The following is a 19335-nucleotide window of genomic DNA, read 5'->3' as shown; positions in this document are numbered from 1 at the left end:
TTAGGCCCTTCACATTTACGCTCAAGCTCCTCTCGGTCGCTATGGTCCCCATGAAAAAAACCTATGTAGAACTAGGGCAAGGAAACTTTTTTAAGGGTCAGTGAGTGAGCATGTCTGGCTCTGGGACCCACCCGAGCCGCGTCATCTCTCCCACCAGCCTTTTAAGAATGAACAAATCTTTTTACTTCATGGGCTGCACAAAACAGGCCATGGACCAAACCAGCCTTGATCTGCTGACCCCTAGTATAGGACGTGTCAGGCAAAGTTTAGGGATGAGAATCTGGAAACAGACCAGATCCCATTTCATCTGTTTATTTATTTAAAAGAAGAAACAGCCATGGAGGACTTCTGTGAACACATTTAACAAAATCCAGGTGGTCACCACTAGCTCACAGCTGAACGGGTGCAGATCTAGACACCTCCTGAACCTCTTCCTTACCTCGCACCGCCAACAGCTCCCGGCACATCCCTTAAATCATCAGGTGCCTGAAGAGAAGGAGATGTGGTCAGCGCCCATCTGCTGGAGCCGTGCCCTGGCTTCTGCCAGGTGCTGGGCACCTTTGCCCTCGTACTGCCCTATGAAGGCCCCTCACCGTCCCCATACTCTACTCTGGGTGGACTCCAGAGCCTGGGGGTGCAGAGAGACTTACCTGGTCATCCTGCCAGTGCACAGCAACCGAGACTCCCACTTTGTCTGACCCAAGTCCACACCCCCGCCCAGGGACAGAGCCTCTCGCCACTATACAGCTCAGCCTGTGCCTCCGGGTCTGGCAACCAAGTGGCCCCTGTGACACCCCATAGGGTCCACAGCGTCTATCAATTTGGGAGCTGGCCAGCAGAAGCCTTGCTGACCAGAGGCTGTGCAGTGCCTGGCAAGGTCTTCCAGTGGCCTCTGGGCACCAGGGCGACCAGGGCTGGGAACCCTTGCTGTGTAGCTCTGGGCAGAGAACTGGAACAGGGCGAGCACTGCAACCTGCTCCAGGGAGGCCTGGCCACAAAGGTGGGGGCCCAGGCTGCAGGCATGCTCCCCTCGCACACAGCAATGAGCCACTCACACACTTGCCTTTCTCCTCTCCCTCACAGGACACAGGAAGAAGCCCCAGCACCTCAGCAGCCAGCCACAGAGGAGGTGCCAGAATCATACTGTCTCCCAGACCAGCAGGATGACACGCAGGAATGGACGGAATGGCCCAGGTGTCAGGCAGCAGAAGAGACATTCTTTCTGATGGGTTTGGAACCCAAACAGCACCCCGCCACCAGCTGTCTTCCTCAGGGGTGTCCACTCACATGGGCTAAGGATGCTCTGGCTCTGCCCCCCAGGGCCCAGGGAGAGAAATGCCTGCTCCCGTGAGTCCATGGCAGGGTGGGGGGCATGAGGAAGGAGGGGCTGGCTGAACACAGAGCCTTAATCACACAGCAGAGCACACAGCGCTAGCAGCATCAGCCACGACTCCAGCCAGGCCACCTCCCACTTCCAACCAGCCTCCGGCAGAAGAGTCAGCTCACAGCATAGCCAATCGGCAGAAGCTGGCGGAGGGTTACCTGTCCTGCAGGGATGGACTCTAAGGAATCAGAGCATCCCGGGGTGATGGGCTGGTCGTCGGGAGGCAGACTGTCAGTGGATGAAAGGCTGCTGGCCAGGGCCTCCTCCTGCACGAACATGATTCCTGGAGAGACCAGGTGGGGCAGGGCAGGTGGGGTGGGGCAGGGAGAGCAGCTGTTCAACCACCAGGGCTGGACCCTGGGGCTCCCGGCACAGTGGGGCCTTGGCAGAACCCCAGACCGGCCACACAGACCACAAAAGAAAATGTGAAAACTGACATTTTAAAGTGAAGAACGATGATGGCTCATTAATCTCAGGACAGATTTTTCTCAGCCTAAACCCAAAGGAAGAAACTGAGAGGTGACCCTGAAACCTCAACTTCTTTAGGTAAAAAGAAAATAAAATGAAATGAGAAAAAGTACTTGCAATATTTGACAAAGGTTTACACCTTTAATCTATAGAAGATCCTCACAGGTGGAGGAGAAAGCTGGAATCCCACTGGGACGTTACAATGAACAGACCCCACACTCAGGAACAGCCGCTGAGAACACAGCAAACAGCGTGCACCCACAGGCAACCACACGGGGCGAGTCGGGGCAAGACACATCTTGGCTCTCAGTCTGGCCGTCAGACTGACTTGGTGGCCCAGCCTCAGCGTCTCTGGGCAGAGGTGGGCACTAGGGTATGAGCGGGCCTGCCTGCTGGGAGAGCGGTTGGCTGTATGTCCATCAAGATACTCAAACGTCTTCACTCCTGGAGCCTCTTGCCGGGGAAATGACTAAACACAGCCACAGACCCCAACCTGACATCTCAGAGCTCCGCAGACCCGCACGGGCACAGGGCCCCTCACCTGGAAGGCCAAGCCTTTTTGCAGGCTCCATTTTCCTCTCGGGCTGGCAGGATACCTGTGCCCTGCCCCTGGGGCCTGATTCCACAGGACACACCCCCACTGACCCTCCCACCCCGGGCCAGCTCTGGCAGACAGCACACTCTGACTCATGCACTGCAAATAGTGCTTTTAAACTTGCTGAGGCTGTTTTATGACAACAGCATGTCTGGGCCCATTACTTCACTCCAGAAAATCTTCTGGAGTTGTGGAGGGCAAAGACTTGTTAAAGACATTTTCCTAAATGCAGCTGGCTGGGCATCAAGCCCCAGTCCTGCAGAGGCCTGGAGGAGCCCAGGGCTCGCCTCCACAGCCTGGCTGTCCACCACTCAACAGGGTTCAGTGAAATGACAGAGCCCTCGGAGCTCACAGATCTCTGTCCAGCTCAGCTGCCACCCAGGACAGGATGTCAGTGCAGCCCAGGCCCTCTGCCCATGGGCAAGGCAGGCCAACCGCCCAAGTCCAGACACCCCAAAGCGAAGCAGCAGGGCCCTGCACAGGCAGGAAGGGTGGCAAGCAGAGCCCCATGGGAAGCTGCCACTGTCCTGCACCCGCCCCTCCCCATATGCTCAGGCCCTACTGCCCTCTTGAGACACCCCTCAAGCCACCTGCACCCAAGCCCTCCCTGCCCTGGACATACCGGGCCTGCCGCAAACACCCCCATACCACCTGTGCCCTGTGGTATGCTCTCCCCTGGGCACACAGCTCATCTTCCCAAGAGGCAACTGATTCCTCAGGGGCACCATCATGGCCACTGCGAAACCCCCAGGGAAGACGTGGGAAGGGGAAGCCCTCACCAACCACTTCTGATGAGCCAGGCGCAGTGCTAAGCACTTCCCCAAGTCAGCCCATGCACGTCTCTCGTATTTACCACAGTTCATCAAATCTAAGATGCGTGGATGTGGCGCCATCTTGGGATTAGCAGGTGTCCACGAGAAGGGTTTCACAGGACTCCATCACGAACACCAGCTGCCAACAGCGACTGAGATGCCACTGAGCGGGAGACGCATCTCAATTTTCAGAGAAGTCACAAGGTGGAAACGTGTGCATCTTAGAGTCGATGAAGCAGGGTGTGTCCGCTTTACAGTTGGGAAAACAGGGCCTGAGAGAGGCTACAAGTTGCTTAGGAGTACATGGCCCGGGAAGCTGGGATGCAGGCTCGGCTGACCAGCAACCATATGCTTGCTGCTAACCTCTTGTCTACCGCCTCCTCTCAGGCCCAGGCCTGGCTGCAGAATTAACTCTGGCATTTGGCACATCAGCTCCTACTGGTCACAGTCCTCCATGGCCCCAACAAGCTGGCTAAGAGCTCTTGAGGCAAGCAGAGGCCTGGTGCTCACTGGCCATCACCCACTCTGGGCAAGCCTCCCAAGAGCATTCACGCCCACAGATCAGGCTGGGAGCATAGCTGCTCCCCTATGGGAGAAACCCTTACCCATCCAGGCAAGGTCCAGCAGCATGCAGCTGAACAGACATCTGTGGATCCTTCCCCGTTAGTGGGGAAAAGCAACACTACCTTGCCACTGCCCGCCCAAGCCCTGTCTGCAGCTGTCGAAATGCAGATAGGGAATCTTTCTGCTTCCTTCCCGGACAAGCCTGTGGTCAGAAAGGGCCCCTCAGAGGATGTCACGGGAGACATTAGGAGAACACTTAGACCGGGCCCAACCTTGGTTTCTCACAAAAAGGAAAGACGTGCACACACAGACGTCCACTGCAGCTTTATTTAGGAGAGCGCACTACAGGCCAGCAGCCGGGAAGGGGGCAGACGACAGTGCGCCAGCCCATGGCCCCGGCCCTGCTGCTGCAGAGGCCTCCCCTCCACAGGGGCTGCTGCGGCTGTGGCTCTGGGCCGGCCCCCATCCCCGTCTCACCCACAGCCCGCTCTGCACTGGCTCCTGCCCTCCCGCCTGCTGACCCTCATCACTGGGCCGCTGGCACCCACTACTGTGCCCCTGGGAGCCCAGGCAGGAGGAGGGCTTGGGGGTGCTTCTTCAGGGACACAAACCCCTCCCTTCTTGTAAAAAAGTAAACACACTTTCTCAGTCCCAAGTGGTGTAAAAGCACCTAGCATCATGCCCCATCGTGGGACTCTTGGCACGCCTTGGGCTGTCACCGGCAGCCCCATGGGCTTCCTGACTTCACCCAAGCACGCTGCCCTTCATCCTGTCCCGTGTTCTTTCTGGTGTGGTGGCAGCACAGGATTTTGAAACACAGCTTAACCTCCCTCTTGCCCTGACTGGTGTCACATCCCATGTTTTCCTCGCACAAATAAGGTTGTGGTGAGCATTTTGCCTCCCCCTTCCCAGTTAACTTATCCTGCTAAGATAAAATTCCCATCAGCGGGGTTACCAGGTCAAGGGGTGGAAATGTTTTTGTGGCTCTTGAAACATAGGGTCAGACTCTTTTCCCAAGACCTCACACCAAGTTCTCGTCTCCAGGAGCCCGGGCTGGTGGCGCTCCTTCCTGTGTCCCGAGCCTCGGCTCCACTTGGGACGGCACTTCCTGGGGGCCGGGCACGCAGGCACTCTCAGGGGACCTGCTCCACTCACTCATCTCCGAGGGTGCCTGGGTTCAGAGGTGAAAGCCCTTTGAAAATGCTAAGGCAGTGGGTAGGTGGAAGGGATGGTCTTCCATGGGCCCACAGACAGCCCACCTCGGCCCACACACAAGTGTCTGGGGCTGGGTCACACCACAAGCCAATGATGAGCGATGGTAAGAGAACTCTGCACACAAAGACCGGGCATTCGACTCAGGAAAAGGAACGAGGGGCCAATTGGCACCCCCCACCCCACCTGTCTCTGGGGTAGCAGGGCCCTCGGGCCATACCGCCAACCCTGTTTCAAATGGCATACTTGGGCCCCTATCAGACACCATACCCCAGAACTGGCTGTGGGTGTCAGAGCAATTGGGGGTCCTCACTAAGCAAACAAGAGCTGACTCAGGCCAGGCACCCCCCACCAGATGCCCCACCAAGAGGAACCAGCCTGTGGACAGCACCGGCCCTCTCTGTGTCTGAGCCCCTAGGGACCAGGTGCCAGCATCTCTCCTGGCCCAGCCAGGGGTCCCAGCAGGGCCTGTGAGGCTTAGCTCGTCACACACACGCCACTGATTACCTTGGTTGGAGAGGATGGGCTGGGGCAGGGAGGTTGAGGCAGGACCCCTGGTGGAGAGCGGGCTGCTGGGTCTGACGCAGGAGGCGGGTGCAGGCCAGGAGTCCTCGCTGATCTGAGGAGGAGCGTGTGAGTCAGCGAGAGCAGGGGCAGAGCAGAAGCAGACTGGACAGCTGGGGTGAGAAGGGGAACCCAGCAGTCCTCAGGACACCGGGGACGGGACAGGCTGCCTCGCCCAGCCTCAGCAACCCACGCAGCAGCTACTACCCCGTCCCGTCTTGCAGGGGAGATCACAGGGGGGCGTGGGGCCTGTCTACCCAGTCAGCGCCCTCCTCACCACCCCTCCCACTCCCAAGCAGACCCACCTTCCTCTCTAGGTTGTTCAGGTGGAACTTGACCTCCTTGGCTTTCTGAATTGCTTTTAGCACTTCCACTGTGTCCAGCTCCTTCCCTGAGGTCGCTATGTGGTCCAGACACACCTACAGCATCCAGAGAAAGACCATTAGCACAGGCCAGCGAGCATGGTGGAAGCATAACGGCAGGGACCCTGGTGAGGCGTGGGCCAGGCCCCATGAGGACAGAGAAGGCTGAGGGAGGCCCCTGCCATGCTCAGCCCCTGCCATGGGACAGGAACTCCTCACCACCCACAGCGTGACCAGGAAGCTCCCTGGAGTAGCCCAGGGACAACCCACACTGCCCAGTCCATCTCTGGAAGCCCCTTTCCAAGAAGTGGAGGCAGGGGTGCAGGGCCCACTGGGAAGGCCTCTTGGCTGACTGGGAATGGGGAAGGCAGTGACTTCACCAAGCCCCTTGTTACAGCGGAACACAGCCGCCAAGCACCAGGGGAGGCCTCTGGGGCGGGCAAGGGGAGCAGGCGGGAGGCTGTGCAGGCCACCAGGCAGTGAGCACCAGTGATAAAGGCAAATGAGGGACTGTCCCAAGGGCCTGTAGGGGCACTGCCACTGCACCGTGGGCCCAGGAGCCTCCCAACGTCTGGAGCTGGGGAGGGGAAGAGGTGACATCCTGTGAACACTGTTTTGGTGATAGCGTGGGGCAAGGAGCACTTTGGGGGAGGCACAGAGGGACATGGTGAGTGAAGGACAAAGACACTCTGGGTTACTCCTGGCCTGGGATTTGGGGAAGGTGGGGAACGGGCCTACTCCAGGCTGAGGCGACAGGTGACCTGGCTAAGAACTTGTTCAGCTTGTGTGGCAGCAGGGGGTCAGACCCCCTCAAGCAGGCAGCAGCCACCGGGCCAGGCTACACAGGCAAAAAGCAGGCAAATCCTTTAGGTTCACCATCAGACTTCATAGCCAGAAGTCGTCCAGGAACCAGGATTATTTTACTATCTTATTTCTGCCCCTTGCCTGTAATAACCGACGTTTCCTTTTAACAAGTTTTAGACAGTCTCTCCACATTCAGCCTGTACCTGTCGGTTTGGGGGGCAGCCCTGACAGGGGAGGAGCAGGAGGCTGAGGGGGCCTTCTCCTGGGGAGGCAGAGTGCTTCCCGGAACTGAAAGGCTCTGCAGGGCCAGCTGTCTACCAAAGCAGACAAGCATAAAACAGTGGCCATGCTGTCGGCCGGCACCAGCCCACAACCCCACCAGCAGCTTACCTCGGAGGCCCTGTCTCCAAACTGAGCCAGCACTTTAGTGCGGTAGTCAGGGATGATGCTCAGCGGGTTGTTCAGCAGAGCCACGTGCTCCAGACATGGGAGGCTGCCTATGCTCCTGACCTCCTCCATCTGCAAGGCACGGGGTCCATTCACCTCAGCACCACAACCTTTCACAGCCTCTTCTGGATGAGAGAGAGCTCACTTTTCCTCCTCCAGAACCCCTGGCCCTGTGGGGCACAGCTCACCTGCTCAATTCTGTTGTCACTGAGATCTAGGTTGACCAGGGAATAGAGCTTATGCAGGCCCCGCAGGTTCTGCAGCAGGTTGCCTGCCAGGTTCAGGGTCTTGATGTTCCCCAGTTTCGTGTGAACCCCTTCTAAGGAGGAGAGCTTGTTGTAGGACAGGTCCACATGCACGAGGTTGGACAGGTGCTGTGATGACATGAAGAACAGGGCAGGTGACTCAGTTCAAGGCTCCAAAGAAAGGGTGTGCTGGTCTCCCAACCTAAGATAACCAGTTCCGCAGGTCGGCACCCCTCCCTCCGACGGTTATGAGGGAGGGAAGCCCCTCTCGTCCCCTGCACACACCGCAGCCCAGCAGCACCCACAGAGGCGGCCTGAGCTCTGACACCAAGGTAGGCTGTCTACCATGTCCTCAGCATGCTCCGTTTGTATTTATTCATCTTTACTAGCTCTTTGCAACTAGAGATACAACCGCTCAGTGCTTCTCTGGGACCCTAAAGGGGTGGCAGTAAATGCCACCTGGGCAGCCCTCAGGAGCACAAATGCCTCCTGGGCACCTGTGAGGGGCTCCCAGGTACAGCCAACACCCATGACTGCACCGGCCTCCTGAGCTCAGGAGAATGGGACCTTGGGGGAAGCCTACAGGTGGTCACAATCTCTAAAGACTTGAATTACCTGTAGGTTGTCCACGACCTGCACTCCATTGTGACTCAGGTCCAGGAACTCAATCTTTGGAATCAGTTTCTTGTGAAAGAAAAGACAATACCCAACATTACTCTAGGAGGCTGGACCCTATGTAGCCCCTGCACATGGTAGACAGACACCCGGGATGCCTTCTCCTGAACATGGACCCCCAGGGTGGGTATCTGCACAGAGCCACTGATGCGACAATGTCCCGGTGCCCAGACAGCACACGTCTGCAGGAACACACAAGGACTCCAGCGCTGAGCATGACCCACCACTTGGACAGAACACTTGGCTAGCAAAAGTGACACATGGCCAGGTCCCAGGGAAGGAAGCCAGTCATTCTGGAACCCTCCAAGCCACACCCACCCAGGAGCACTGGTACCAGGACACCTCCACTGCCCAAACACCATCAGGATGTCACTCTCACACAGGCACGTCTGAACCTACAGAGTGACATTTCCGCTCCACTCCCTGGGAGTAAATTTCATCACAGCCTGTGTTTCTATGAAGTTAACATGTTTCATTTGGTTCTATCACGTCACTATTTAAAATAACCCCACTTTGAAATTAACTTTAAATTGCAGGCAAGGCACAGAGGACTGGAAACAGACTTTCTGTGGTCCTTCTAGAAAAAGCCAAGTTAAATACCCAACTTGGGGTTTAGTCAGGCTGGAGAAGGCCCTGGCCCAGCTGCTGACGGCGTACCGCAGAGTCATCAATCTCCGAGATGCTGTTGTGGCTCAGGTCCAGGGTGGTCAGCGCCTGCCACGTGGGGATGACAGCAGCCACAGGGCCTTCCAGGGCTGTGCCTTCTGGCTCCCACTCATCCAGCTCCGAGGCTTCGGGAGCGAGGACTTCCTGTGTAAAAACATCTGTTGAGCACCACACTTGGGCCCCCTTGCAACACATGTTAGGAACACAATCATTGCAAAATCTCAGGAAGAGCTAAGCATATTTAGCATGTGGAAGTGACCTTTCATTAAGAGGGGGCTTTGGCTCATATGCTTTTAAATGATTGTGAAATAACTATAAAGCTCAGCAACATAACAGCCACTTGGAATATGCTGTGGCCTGGCTTCAGAAGCAAGTGCTCCTCAAGCCCACAACAGCCCTTTGCTACATGGCGGTGTCTTTTCTGGCTTAAATCTCAGAGGCTGAAGGTCAGAATTTGTGGTGTTTCCAGGCAACTGTGCGTTCCCAGCCGGCACCACGTTCCTTGCTGTGAGCAACAGGCCCTTTAGCAGCTGTTTCACAGAGCTACCGTGTGACGGTGCTGCCCCACAGGCGGGCCACAGCTTGGACACAGGTCACCATGCAAGGGGAACCAGGCGGGCCTCCTCATGATGAAGCCCACCTGACCTCACTTCTTGCAACCCACCATTCCTAGTTCCTTGAGCCAGGCAGCAGGTGTGTCAGAGAGGGGCTGGGTTCTGTGATGCTGCTCCTGTTTTGTTCCTTCAGTTTTTGCTTTGTTCTTATGCTCCACAGATGAGTGAAATCATTTGGTGCTTGTCTTTCTCTGCCTGGCTTATTTCACTGAGCAAAATACCCTCTAGCTCCATCCATGTCGTTGCAAACGGTAGGACTTGTTGTCTAACAAAGCTGCCCGTACCCTTGCTCTCCACTCAAACCTCCTCCTTTCAGGCAGCAGCCTCAAGAGAAAGACTTCACCAAATCTTAGTAAGACACTGTATATGATCGAAGTTAACCAAAAAACTTTGTTTTTTCTAGACCTGCATATAGATTTTAAGATGCAACCATAAAAAAGTGAATAGAAACCTCTTACATTCTCAGTTCGAGTTATTTCTGTTGCTCAGATACAAACAGTGCCCAGCATATCCACAACCTCACCTGTCTTCTGTACATCCACAAGAACAGATACATACAAGTGCTCAGACAGGGCCTTTTAGGCTTACAGAAACATATGTAGCTAATAAATGTTCTGCTACCTGCCACTTCTCAACAGTTTGTTCATCAAAAAAACAGTGACTTTTTGGCGGGTTTGGGAGTAGTTCCTTAAAGTACCTTATTTAACAGTGTTAATTTTTGACGAAGACACGGACCGAAGCATCCCAGGGCCTGCTGAGTGCTGGGTGGCTGCAGGGGCACAGGTTACCCAGGGGAGGGTCCCATGGTGCTTTCTGACACACGGCAGCAGTGCTCGCGACCGCCCTCAGCGCAGGGGCCACAGTGCAGGACCCTGCCCCTCCATCAGGGCTCCAGACGAGAAGCAGGCAGAGCTCACCTTCATGGAGGTTGCTGAGAAGCGGACGCTCATCGTGGCTAAGGTGGGTTTCGATGCAACCAGACCCCGGATGTGCTTGGCATCACAGCGACTTATCTGGAACAAGGAACAGCCGGGTCAGAAACGACGGTGCTGCTCCCGCAGAAGTCCTGGGAGGCAGATCACCCACACAGACGGAGCACAGCCATCAGTGGACCCAAAGCCTTAGAATCCTTAGAGGCGGAGGCAACTGAACCCTAAGTCTCTCTTTTTCCCAATTTTTAGTGCTAACCGAGCATTCTCTGAAGCATCTAGGAAGACTCACAGTGAACCATGAACTCCACTTCCTCTGTAAGGGCTGCCCTGCCTACACTCCAGGGGCCTGGGCCTTACCTCCACCTGACAGAGAGACTTAAATATTGCCAGATCAAATGGCAAGAGCTGCTCCTGAATGTTGCTGGTCCCAAAAGGTCCTTCTGTGCCAGAAACCTGCAGCCGAAGATAGGGCGTGGATCAGTGATGCCGTGACTGCCCTGCCCACCTTCCTGGGCAGTGCTGAGGCCCAGACACCCCACTCATCACCTTTCCAGCCCACACAGCAGCCTAATGCTGGTTGAAGCAACAGGACACTGTTTCACAACTGCCCCCTGGTGCTCACAGCCAGAAAGACAGTGCCAAGAACACCAACGGGTGACCACTGGTCCCCATGGCCCAGCCTTCTTTACACACTGGCAGCCAATGAGCTATCAGGCCACTCGCCCACCACTGAACAGCTCTCCACAACCAAGATGCCATGATTTACCTTAAGGTACTTAAGGCGACAGGTGAAGTCCAGGATGTGCCCGAGGTCAGTCTTGGCATCCCCACTGGCACATGTGGGTTTTCCCTGCTGCAGCTGCTCAGTGACTGCATAGAGCTGCAGGGGTCCAATGGCAAAGACCTCACCAGCCACCAGGAGCTGTTCTCCTGCAACAGCCATGCCCGCAGGGTGAGCATTCAACCCCAGCCCTGTCCCCACTGTGTGGGCCAGGGCATCTGTCCACCTGGTCAACAGTTAACAAGCATCTGGCAAACATGCATGACACACGCTGCTCCGCATAAGGAGAAGCCACGACCCCAAGCCTGCAGGAGAAGCTGCCCTACTGGGACCATACCAGGCACAGGCCAGACCCAGGACACACGATTCCAAAGGAGGGAAGGGTCATGGGAACGTGTGTCCAGGGAGCCTCCCCGAGGTGAGGATGAGCCAAAATCTGAGGCCCTGAGCTGGGACAAAGCTGGTATAAGGCAGCATTGTGGGCAATGGGCCCATGCTGCATCCTCCAAGATACAGACAGCTTGAGGTCAATCCGGGGGAGGCCTGAGATGCCAGCATGGCGCAGGGCTGAGAGCAGGCGCAGGTTCTGAGCCAGACAGACTCACTGGCATTTGGGGCCCTTGCCCTGCTCCTTCCAGACACCCTCCCTCCAGCAGGTCCCTGGGCCTCTCATCCTCAGCTCTGCCTCCCAGGGGAGGTGGTAAGATGCCAGGCTCAGCCACAAGAAGCTTGCACTACGTGTCAGCTGTGGGTACACTGCTCTCTGGCAGGGCCACAACCCAAGTTTTGTTTTACACCTGAACTCTATGGGGTAAGGACAAGCCACATACAAGAGGGCCCCACGCCACCCACTTGCTAGAACTCCACCATAGGGCTCTGGACTGAATCCCGAGCCTGGGATTAGCCCCACTACAGGGACTCAAGAGTCCTAAGGTGAAGGACTCCTCAACCTGGCTGTCTGCAGGCAGAGGGCAGGCTTGGCTAGACCATGTCAAGGGACTTGGGGGACCCCCTGCTCAGATTCCCTTGGCACAGCCCAACAAATGGCACCCCTGGCCAGCCAACAGGGCTGGGAAGGTTGCACCCAGTATTGTGGGGACCCCGGCCATGTACCTCTTTCAAAGAGCTCCTCAGCCAGTGCCGCAGTGATGCCATTGACCTCCTACAGGGAAAACAAACCCACAGTTTAGAAAGTCCCCTACCCACAGTCACCAGCCACACGTTCCCTGCTATCTACCCCTCTGCTGTTCCAATAGTACTCTCCAGAAAGGTAACAAAATAAAGGGAAAAATAAATCTACAGTGAATCAAGGTGCTTAGAAAGGGGAACTAAGTATTTCCAGTTATGTGGACATCTGAAATGTCTCCTCTGAGAACAGAACGCAGACGGTCGCTGTGATCCAGGCGCACACAGGCACTGGCGGGAGCACCAGGCCCAGGAGGCAGACAAAGCCCGGCTCCATCCAGGAGTAGCTGAGAAGCCAGCAGCTCCCAAAACTGGCCCCAGAAGGTGCCAGGAGAGGGCGTAATAAAGGAAGTCCTGTTTCTTCCAGAAAAGAGGCCTGCATCACCCTGGTGGGCTGAAGGATCCCCTATAGCCCAGCCTTCCTGAGAGACCGTTTCTGCCTTCTTTCATGTTCTGAAGGGGTCTAGGAAACGAGTAAGCACTGGTTCTCTTCCTGTGCTCATCCCTTCAAGCTCTGCAAAGTATAGTTCAACCCCAGGGCCATGAGAAAGAGGCCAGAGAGGTTTTCCTTTTAGAATGGTGTGATGCAGGCATTTGGAGGGGAAGCCTCTGGCACTTAACTGCCAGCCTGATGGGCTCTGATTCACGCTGGGCACAGGCTAAGCACTTGCTATGCACAGGCTCACTCAATCCTTCTAGTACCCTGCACCAGGAAGACACTATTTTGAATCCTGTTTCACAGCTGAGCAAACTGAGGTGGAGAGGTGCTGACCCCCCATGCTGCCTGGCTAGAACGAGTCACACTCAAGCAGCTGGCCTTGCAGCCTCTATCTGTACACACCAATTGCCTCAGCAGTTCAGTACCTAATGGTAGGGCTGGCAGGTAAATATGTTAATTGACAGATGGCCACTAAAAGGACTTTCATAAACAGGTCCAGATGGAGACTGCAAATTGCCTTCCTAACTCACAGGAATGTCTCTACCACCAGAACATGAAACTCACATGTTTATGGGACTTGACAGGCACCAGGCTGCAGGAGACAGGGTGTTCTTTTCCTGTTTTTCTCTTTGGTTTGTTTGTCCCTTTCTTATCTCTTATACATAACAGATATTTTACAGGTTGTTTATATGCTGCAAACATCTTCTCCCTGTCTGTGTTGCCTTTTACCCGTTGACAGCGATTTTCCTGACATAGAGGTTTTCATTTTCACATTGTTTAATCTGTGGTTCCTTTCCTTTGTGAATTCTGGGGCCCCTTCCCCTACCCAAAGATTACAAAATGATTCTAATTCTTCCTTTCATACTTTGTTAACTTTTAAAAATGTGTTTCTTTAATCTACTTGATATTCAGTTTACATATAATTTGAGAGTAACTCCCCCTCCACCCCACAAATGAACAAAAAGCCAAAGGGAGAAAAATGAGCAAAGAGCCTCAGCACTAAGGGGGCTCACAGTCTGGAAGATGCAGGGTCAGACATCAAAGGGCCATCAGAGAGATAAAGTGGGCTCTGACAGGAGGGGACTCCAGCTGGCAAGATGCGGGGTTATCAGTTCACTCTGAAGTTCAACCTCAGTCTCCTGCAACAACTTAGACTCAACTATATCTTCCTCAGCTGTTGTGAAGAGTTGATACTAGGAAGAGCCTGGAACGATCCGAAGGGCTTGCTTCTGGTATTTGGAGACCAAGCCCGGTCTTCAAATCAGCACTTCTGCAACCTCCCCACAGTCGGCATCACTGGAGAGCCTTGAAAGGCACAGTTGCGAGCGGCTCCCAGAGGCCGCAACCCATGCCCACCAGTCCTGAGAGCAGCTCCTGGGCTTCTGCAGCCCCATGCTACGGACCCTGGAGCTAGCTCCTGGAAGGGCTCCCTGCCCACCGTCAGTACCCAACGGCCCTCACCCTCAAAGCTCCATTTCTCAGGGCAGCTGGTGTCAATGCCAGCCAGCCTTGCTAAGGGGACAGGGTTGGAATTTCCAGAGAACGCCTAAAGTTGAGAGAGAGTACAAGCCAGCAGAGAGCAGTTATTCACTTGAGCAATCTAAAGAGCCAACCATGTAACGCCCTCTCTCCTCTTTGGGGAACAGGAAGTGCCCCTGCTGCAACACCATCTACTTAGTTTCCAGGCTGATGCTCACCTTGCAAAACTCTTAATCAGAGAGGAACAAAGAAATGCCTCAGGCCCCAAATCTAGAGCATCAGCCTCCTCACAAAAGCATTCTGTCTGCCAGCTCAGAGTGTTCTGGCTAAATGGCAACCTTGGGTGCAGGTGAACAGTCAGGCCTCTCCGCCAGGATCCGGGGCACACTGGCGGCCCCAGTCTGTGCTGCTGCAGGTTCTGTGGGGTCAGGCGACTCCCACACCCCCTTCCTAATCTGTGAAGGGACTTGGAGCGCCACAGGTGTCTGAATTGGAATGCACTGTACAAAGAAAAGAAATTCTTTATACCTCAAAAAATGTTCAATTAAAAAACAACCAAAAGCTATGTTTAAAAACTAATACCCACCCCAAATGAGTTACAGGCCAGCCGGCCTCCTGCCAGTGTGGGTATGGGGCCTGAGGCAGTGTGAGAGCTGCACATAAATACGCCATGGGCTGGCCAGTCAGGCTCTAGCTTGGCCACCAACACTCCAATGGAGCCCGTCTGTGCACGTGGACCCCTGCAACCAAGGGCTCCTCACAACGCATGCGCCTGCGCTCAATGAATACCCCAGGCCAGCCCCCATGCTTCCGACCAGCACACGCTCAAGCAGAGTGCTTGCTGGGGGCCGTCACAGGCTCCACTGCAGGTCTCTGCAATCACATGCACACCTGTGATGAGGAATTCCAGCAGGGGTCGGGTATACTGTGTTATGAGTGGACCTGAAGTTAAATTCCCCACTGAGGCACCAAGATGGGAAGAAAGCTGCAAAAAATCTGTCATCTTGCAGCCTTGCTACTTTGCAACCAAAACAAATGGCAGAAGCGGATGCTAAAGCTGAGTTCAGATGATGACAGTTCTACCATATCTCCTGATTTCAAAAAGCATCTTTGTTCCAGTCAATTGGCTTTAAAATATAAAAATTGATATCAATGTCCCTTTGGATGACATGGGAGTGCCTTTCCAACATCTGGGGAGCGCCTGCATAGCCCCTTTCCTTCCTGCAGTTTCCTGCCATCCTCAAGGGCCTAAGGCCGTCACCCTCCAGCTCCAGGAGGAGGAGCTGGGCCACAGAGAAGTTAAAGGACTTGGAATAAACTGTTGGGAGCAGCAAGTCCTGCCCCTCGAGTCCACTGTTAGGCATCCTGCCTAAAACGGTGTGCTGGAATTCTCTGTGGGAGTCCACATCACTGAATTTGAAAACCTCTGCTCTAGGGGTTCTGGGGCGAGATTTGTCACTGAGGGTCCAGGCATATCAGAGCACAGCTACCTGGAGAGAGACAGCACCAGGCCCAGTGCTGAGGTGTACCCCCTTTCACTGCAACACAGGCCTGCACCTGCTCCCGGACTTCCCATCTCAGAGCTGGCTGGGGAGAGAAACCTTGCTTTCTTTTCTTGCCATGGAAATGCCATTTTTTCCACACAAAAGTTGGAGTCCTACCTCACACTATACAAACACTAGCTCAAAACAGTCGAAAAACCTAAATATAACAGCTGTAACTGTAAAACTCTTACAAGAAAACCTAACTGTAAATCTTTGTGACCTTGGATTATGCAATAGTTTCTTACCTGTGACACCAAGAACACAACCAACCAAAGTAAAAAATTGATAAACTGAACTTCATCAACATCTACAACTTTTGTTTCAAAGGACACTGTCAAGAAAGTGAAAAGAAAATCTGCACAACAGGAAAAAATATTTTCATTTCACATTTCTGATAAGGGTCTAATATCCAGAGTACATTTAAAAACTCCAACTAAACAACAAAAACACAAGTAACGTAATTCTCAAAATGCAAAGGATTTGAATATATTTCTCCAAAGATATGCAAATAACCAGTAAGCACATGAAAACCAGCTTAGTATCATTAACCTTCATGGAAATTCAAACCACTCACACCCACTGGGTGGACTATCAAAAGTGGGCAGTAACAAGTACTGACAAAAATGTGGGGAGAGGAGGATCATGGGGAGAGGAGGATCATGGGAAGATGGCAGCGTGAGTAGTTCAGAGGAAATCTCCTCCCCAAAACATATACATTTATGAAAATACAATAAATACAACTATTCCTAAAGAGACACCAGTGGATACAGTACAACAGCCAGGATACATCTACATCTGTGAGAACTCAACATCACATGAAGGGGGTTAAGATACAAGCCGCATCCAGGCAGGACCCGAACACTCCCCAACCCCAGAACCCGGCGGGAAGAAAGGAGTCGGAACGGGGAGGGAGTGAAAGCCCCGGACTGCTAAACAACCAGCTCTATAAGTCTGCATGTGGAGTGCAGACACAAGGTGCATGGGGTGCTGGATATTAGAGAAACAGAAAAGCAAAACCTGTGGGCAGGTCCCTGCAACGGGCACCCCTGAGACAAAAGAAAAGCGAGTGCTTTCTGCAAGTCTTAAAGAGACAGGGACCCCATAGCTGGATGAAGTCGTCCCGGCACACGTAGCCAGCAGCTGGGAATCCTGGGGAACCTTAGGCACCCTAAACCCTGGGGAGGAAGCATGGCTCTGAAGACCCTCATGGCACTAAGCAGCCTGCCAGTTGTTCCTCTAACTGGTGCGGACACCGACACACAGGCCCAGTAGCGGGAGAGTGGCAGCGCGTGCCGGGGGCAGCGGCGCTGGAAGGGACCAGGAACAGATCGCATGCACCAACGGCGCCACAGGGGACCGAGAGAGGCTTCTGCGAGCCCACAGCAGCAGCAACCGAACAGCCTGGGTGCAGCTTGTGTGCACCGGCGGCAGTGGAGCCAGAGGAGCCTGGTAGAGGCCCGCGCGGGAGAGGCCCACACGCACCTGCAGCGGAGACAGAGGAAGCAGGCGCGCTCCCAGCAGCCGACTGGAATCCCAGCCCAACGCACAGCCGCCCGGGCCAGACCCAAAGGCCGCTGCTGGCACACAGCTGCCCAGCAGGGGCACCACTATCACAGAGGAGCACACCTGGTGTGCCTGCCACTCCCCACAGGGCTCCGTGCTGCTTGGACAGAGACCCCGCCCACAGCAGCTTAGGGAATTAACCCAGTGGCTGCTCCAGGAGTGCGGGTAACCGACACAGGCAGCAGAGAAGGGCAAGGCATCCAGCAAGCAGGAAAGGACTTTCTTCTCCCAGCTGACACACCTGCAACCTGCCTACAGCCACTGCAATCACCATGAAAAGGCAAAAAAATTTAGTCCAGTCCAAGAGAGTTCAGACAACACCTGAGAAAGGATCTGCAGAGGCAGACCTAACCAGTCTCCATGAAAAAGAATTCAAAATAAAAATCATAAACATGCTGACAGAGCTGCAGAGAAATATGCAAGAGCTAAGGGATGAAGTCCAGAGGGAGATTACAGGAGTCCGGAGGGAGATCACAGACGTCCGGGGGGAGATTACAGAAGTGAAACAAACCCTGGAAGGATTTATAAGTAGAATGGGTAAGATGCAAGAGGCCATTGATGGAACAGAAACCAGAGAACAGGAATGCATAGAAGCTGAAGCAGAGAGAGATAAAAGGATCTCCAGGAATGAAACAATATTAAGAGAACTGTGTGACCAATCCAAAAGGAACAATATCTGTATTATAGGGGTACCAGAAGAAGAAGAGAGAGAAAAAGGGATAGAAAGTGTCTTTGAAGAAATAATTGCTGAGAACTTCCCCAAACTGGGGGAGGAAATAGTTGCTCAGACTATGGAAGCATACAGAACTCCCGAGAGACGGGACCCAAAGAGGACAACACCAAGACATGTAATAATTAAAATGGCAAAGATCAAGGACAAGGACAGAGTATTAAAGGCAGCGAGAGAGAGAAAAAAGGTCACCTACAAAGGAAAACCCATCAGGCTATCATCAGACTTCTCAACAGAAACCTTACAGGCCAGAAGAGAATGGCATGATATATTTAATGCAATGAAACAGAAAGGCCTTGAACCAAGGATACTGTATCCAGCACGATTATCATTTAAATATGAAGGAGGGATTAAACAATTCCCAGACAAGCATAAGTTGAGGGAATTTGCCTCCCACAAACCACCTCTACAGGGTATCTTAGAGGGACTGCTCTAGATGGGAGCACTCCTAAAAAGAGCACAGAACAAAACACCCAACATAGGAAGAATGGAGGAGGAGGAATAAGAAGGGAAAGAAATAATCATCAGACTGTGTTTATAATAGCTCAATAAGCAAGTTAAGTTAGACAGTAAGGTAGTAAACAAGCTAACCTTGAACCTTTGGTAACCACGAATCTAAAGCCTGCAATGGCAATAAGTACACATCTTTCAATAATCACCCTAAATGTAAATGGACTGAATGCACCAATCAAAAGACAGAGAGTAATAGAATGGATAAAAAAGCAAGACCCATCTATATGTTGCTTACAAGAGACTCACCTTAAACCCAAAGACATGCACAGATTAAAGTCAAGGGTTGGAGAAAGATATTTCATGCAAACAACAGAGAAAAAAAGCAGGTGTTGCAATACTAGTATCAGACAAAATAGACTTCAAAATAAAGAAAGTAACAAGAGATAAAGAAGGACATTACATAATGATAAAGGGCTCAGTCTAACAAGAGGATATAACCATTATAAACATATATGCACCCAATACAGGAGCACCAATATATGTGAAACAAATACTAACAGAATTAAAGGAGGAAACAGAATGCAATGCATTCATTTTGGGAGACTTTAACACACCACTCACTCCAAAGGACAGACCCACCAGACAGAAAATACATAAGGACACAGAGGCACTGAACAACACACTAGAACAGATGGACCTAATAGACATCTATAGAACTCTATATCCAAAAGCAACAGGATACACATTCTTCTCAAGTGCACATGGAACATTCTCCAGAATAGACCACATACTAGGCCACAAAAATAGCCTCAGTAAA

The 19335-nt window shown here is 53.3% G+C and overlaps 1 protein-coding gene across 6 annotated transcripts in view; it reads right to left on the bottom strand.

Moving 5' to 3' along the window:
• NISCH (nischarin) overlaps positions 1-19335 on the bottom strand; it is a 35834-nt gene that overhangs the window by 7082 nt on the left and 9417 nt on the right. For 4 of the 6 annotated variants that reach the window (XR_012128882.1, XM_073230686.1, XM_073230684.1 and 1 more), the window contains exons 4-15: positions 12239-12287; positions 11111-11274; positions 10702-10797; positions 10330-10425; positions 8790-8942; positions 8073-8141; positions 7401-7586; positions 7156-7284; positions 5905-6018; positions 5543-5654; positions 1543-1667; positions 440-486 (exon numbers count right to left, since the gene is read on the bottom strand). Coding sequence is in view for 5 of the 6 variants with exons in the window: in XM_073230686.1 (XP_073086787.1) it covers positions 440-486; positions 1543-1667; positions 5543-5654; positions 5905-6018; positions 7156-7284; positions 7401-7586; positions 8073-8141; positions 8790-8942; positions 10330-10425; positions 10702-10797; positions 11111-11274; positions 12239-12287 (1340 nt within the window). In the remaining variant the exon portion in view is untranslated. The other 2 variants (XM_073230688.1, XM_073230687.1) reach the window with 2 other exon arrangements.

The sequence above is a fragment of the Manis javanica genome, chromosome 3, assembly GCF_040802235.1.
Source record: "Manis javanica isolate MJ-LG chromosome 3, MJ_LKY, whole genome shotgun sequence".
Lineage (NCBI taxonomy): Eukaryota > Metazoa > Chordata > Mammalia > Pholidota > Manidae > Manis > Manis javanica.
This window is presented reverse-complemented; position numbering and strand designations above follow the sequence as displayed.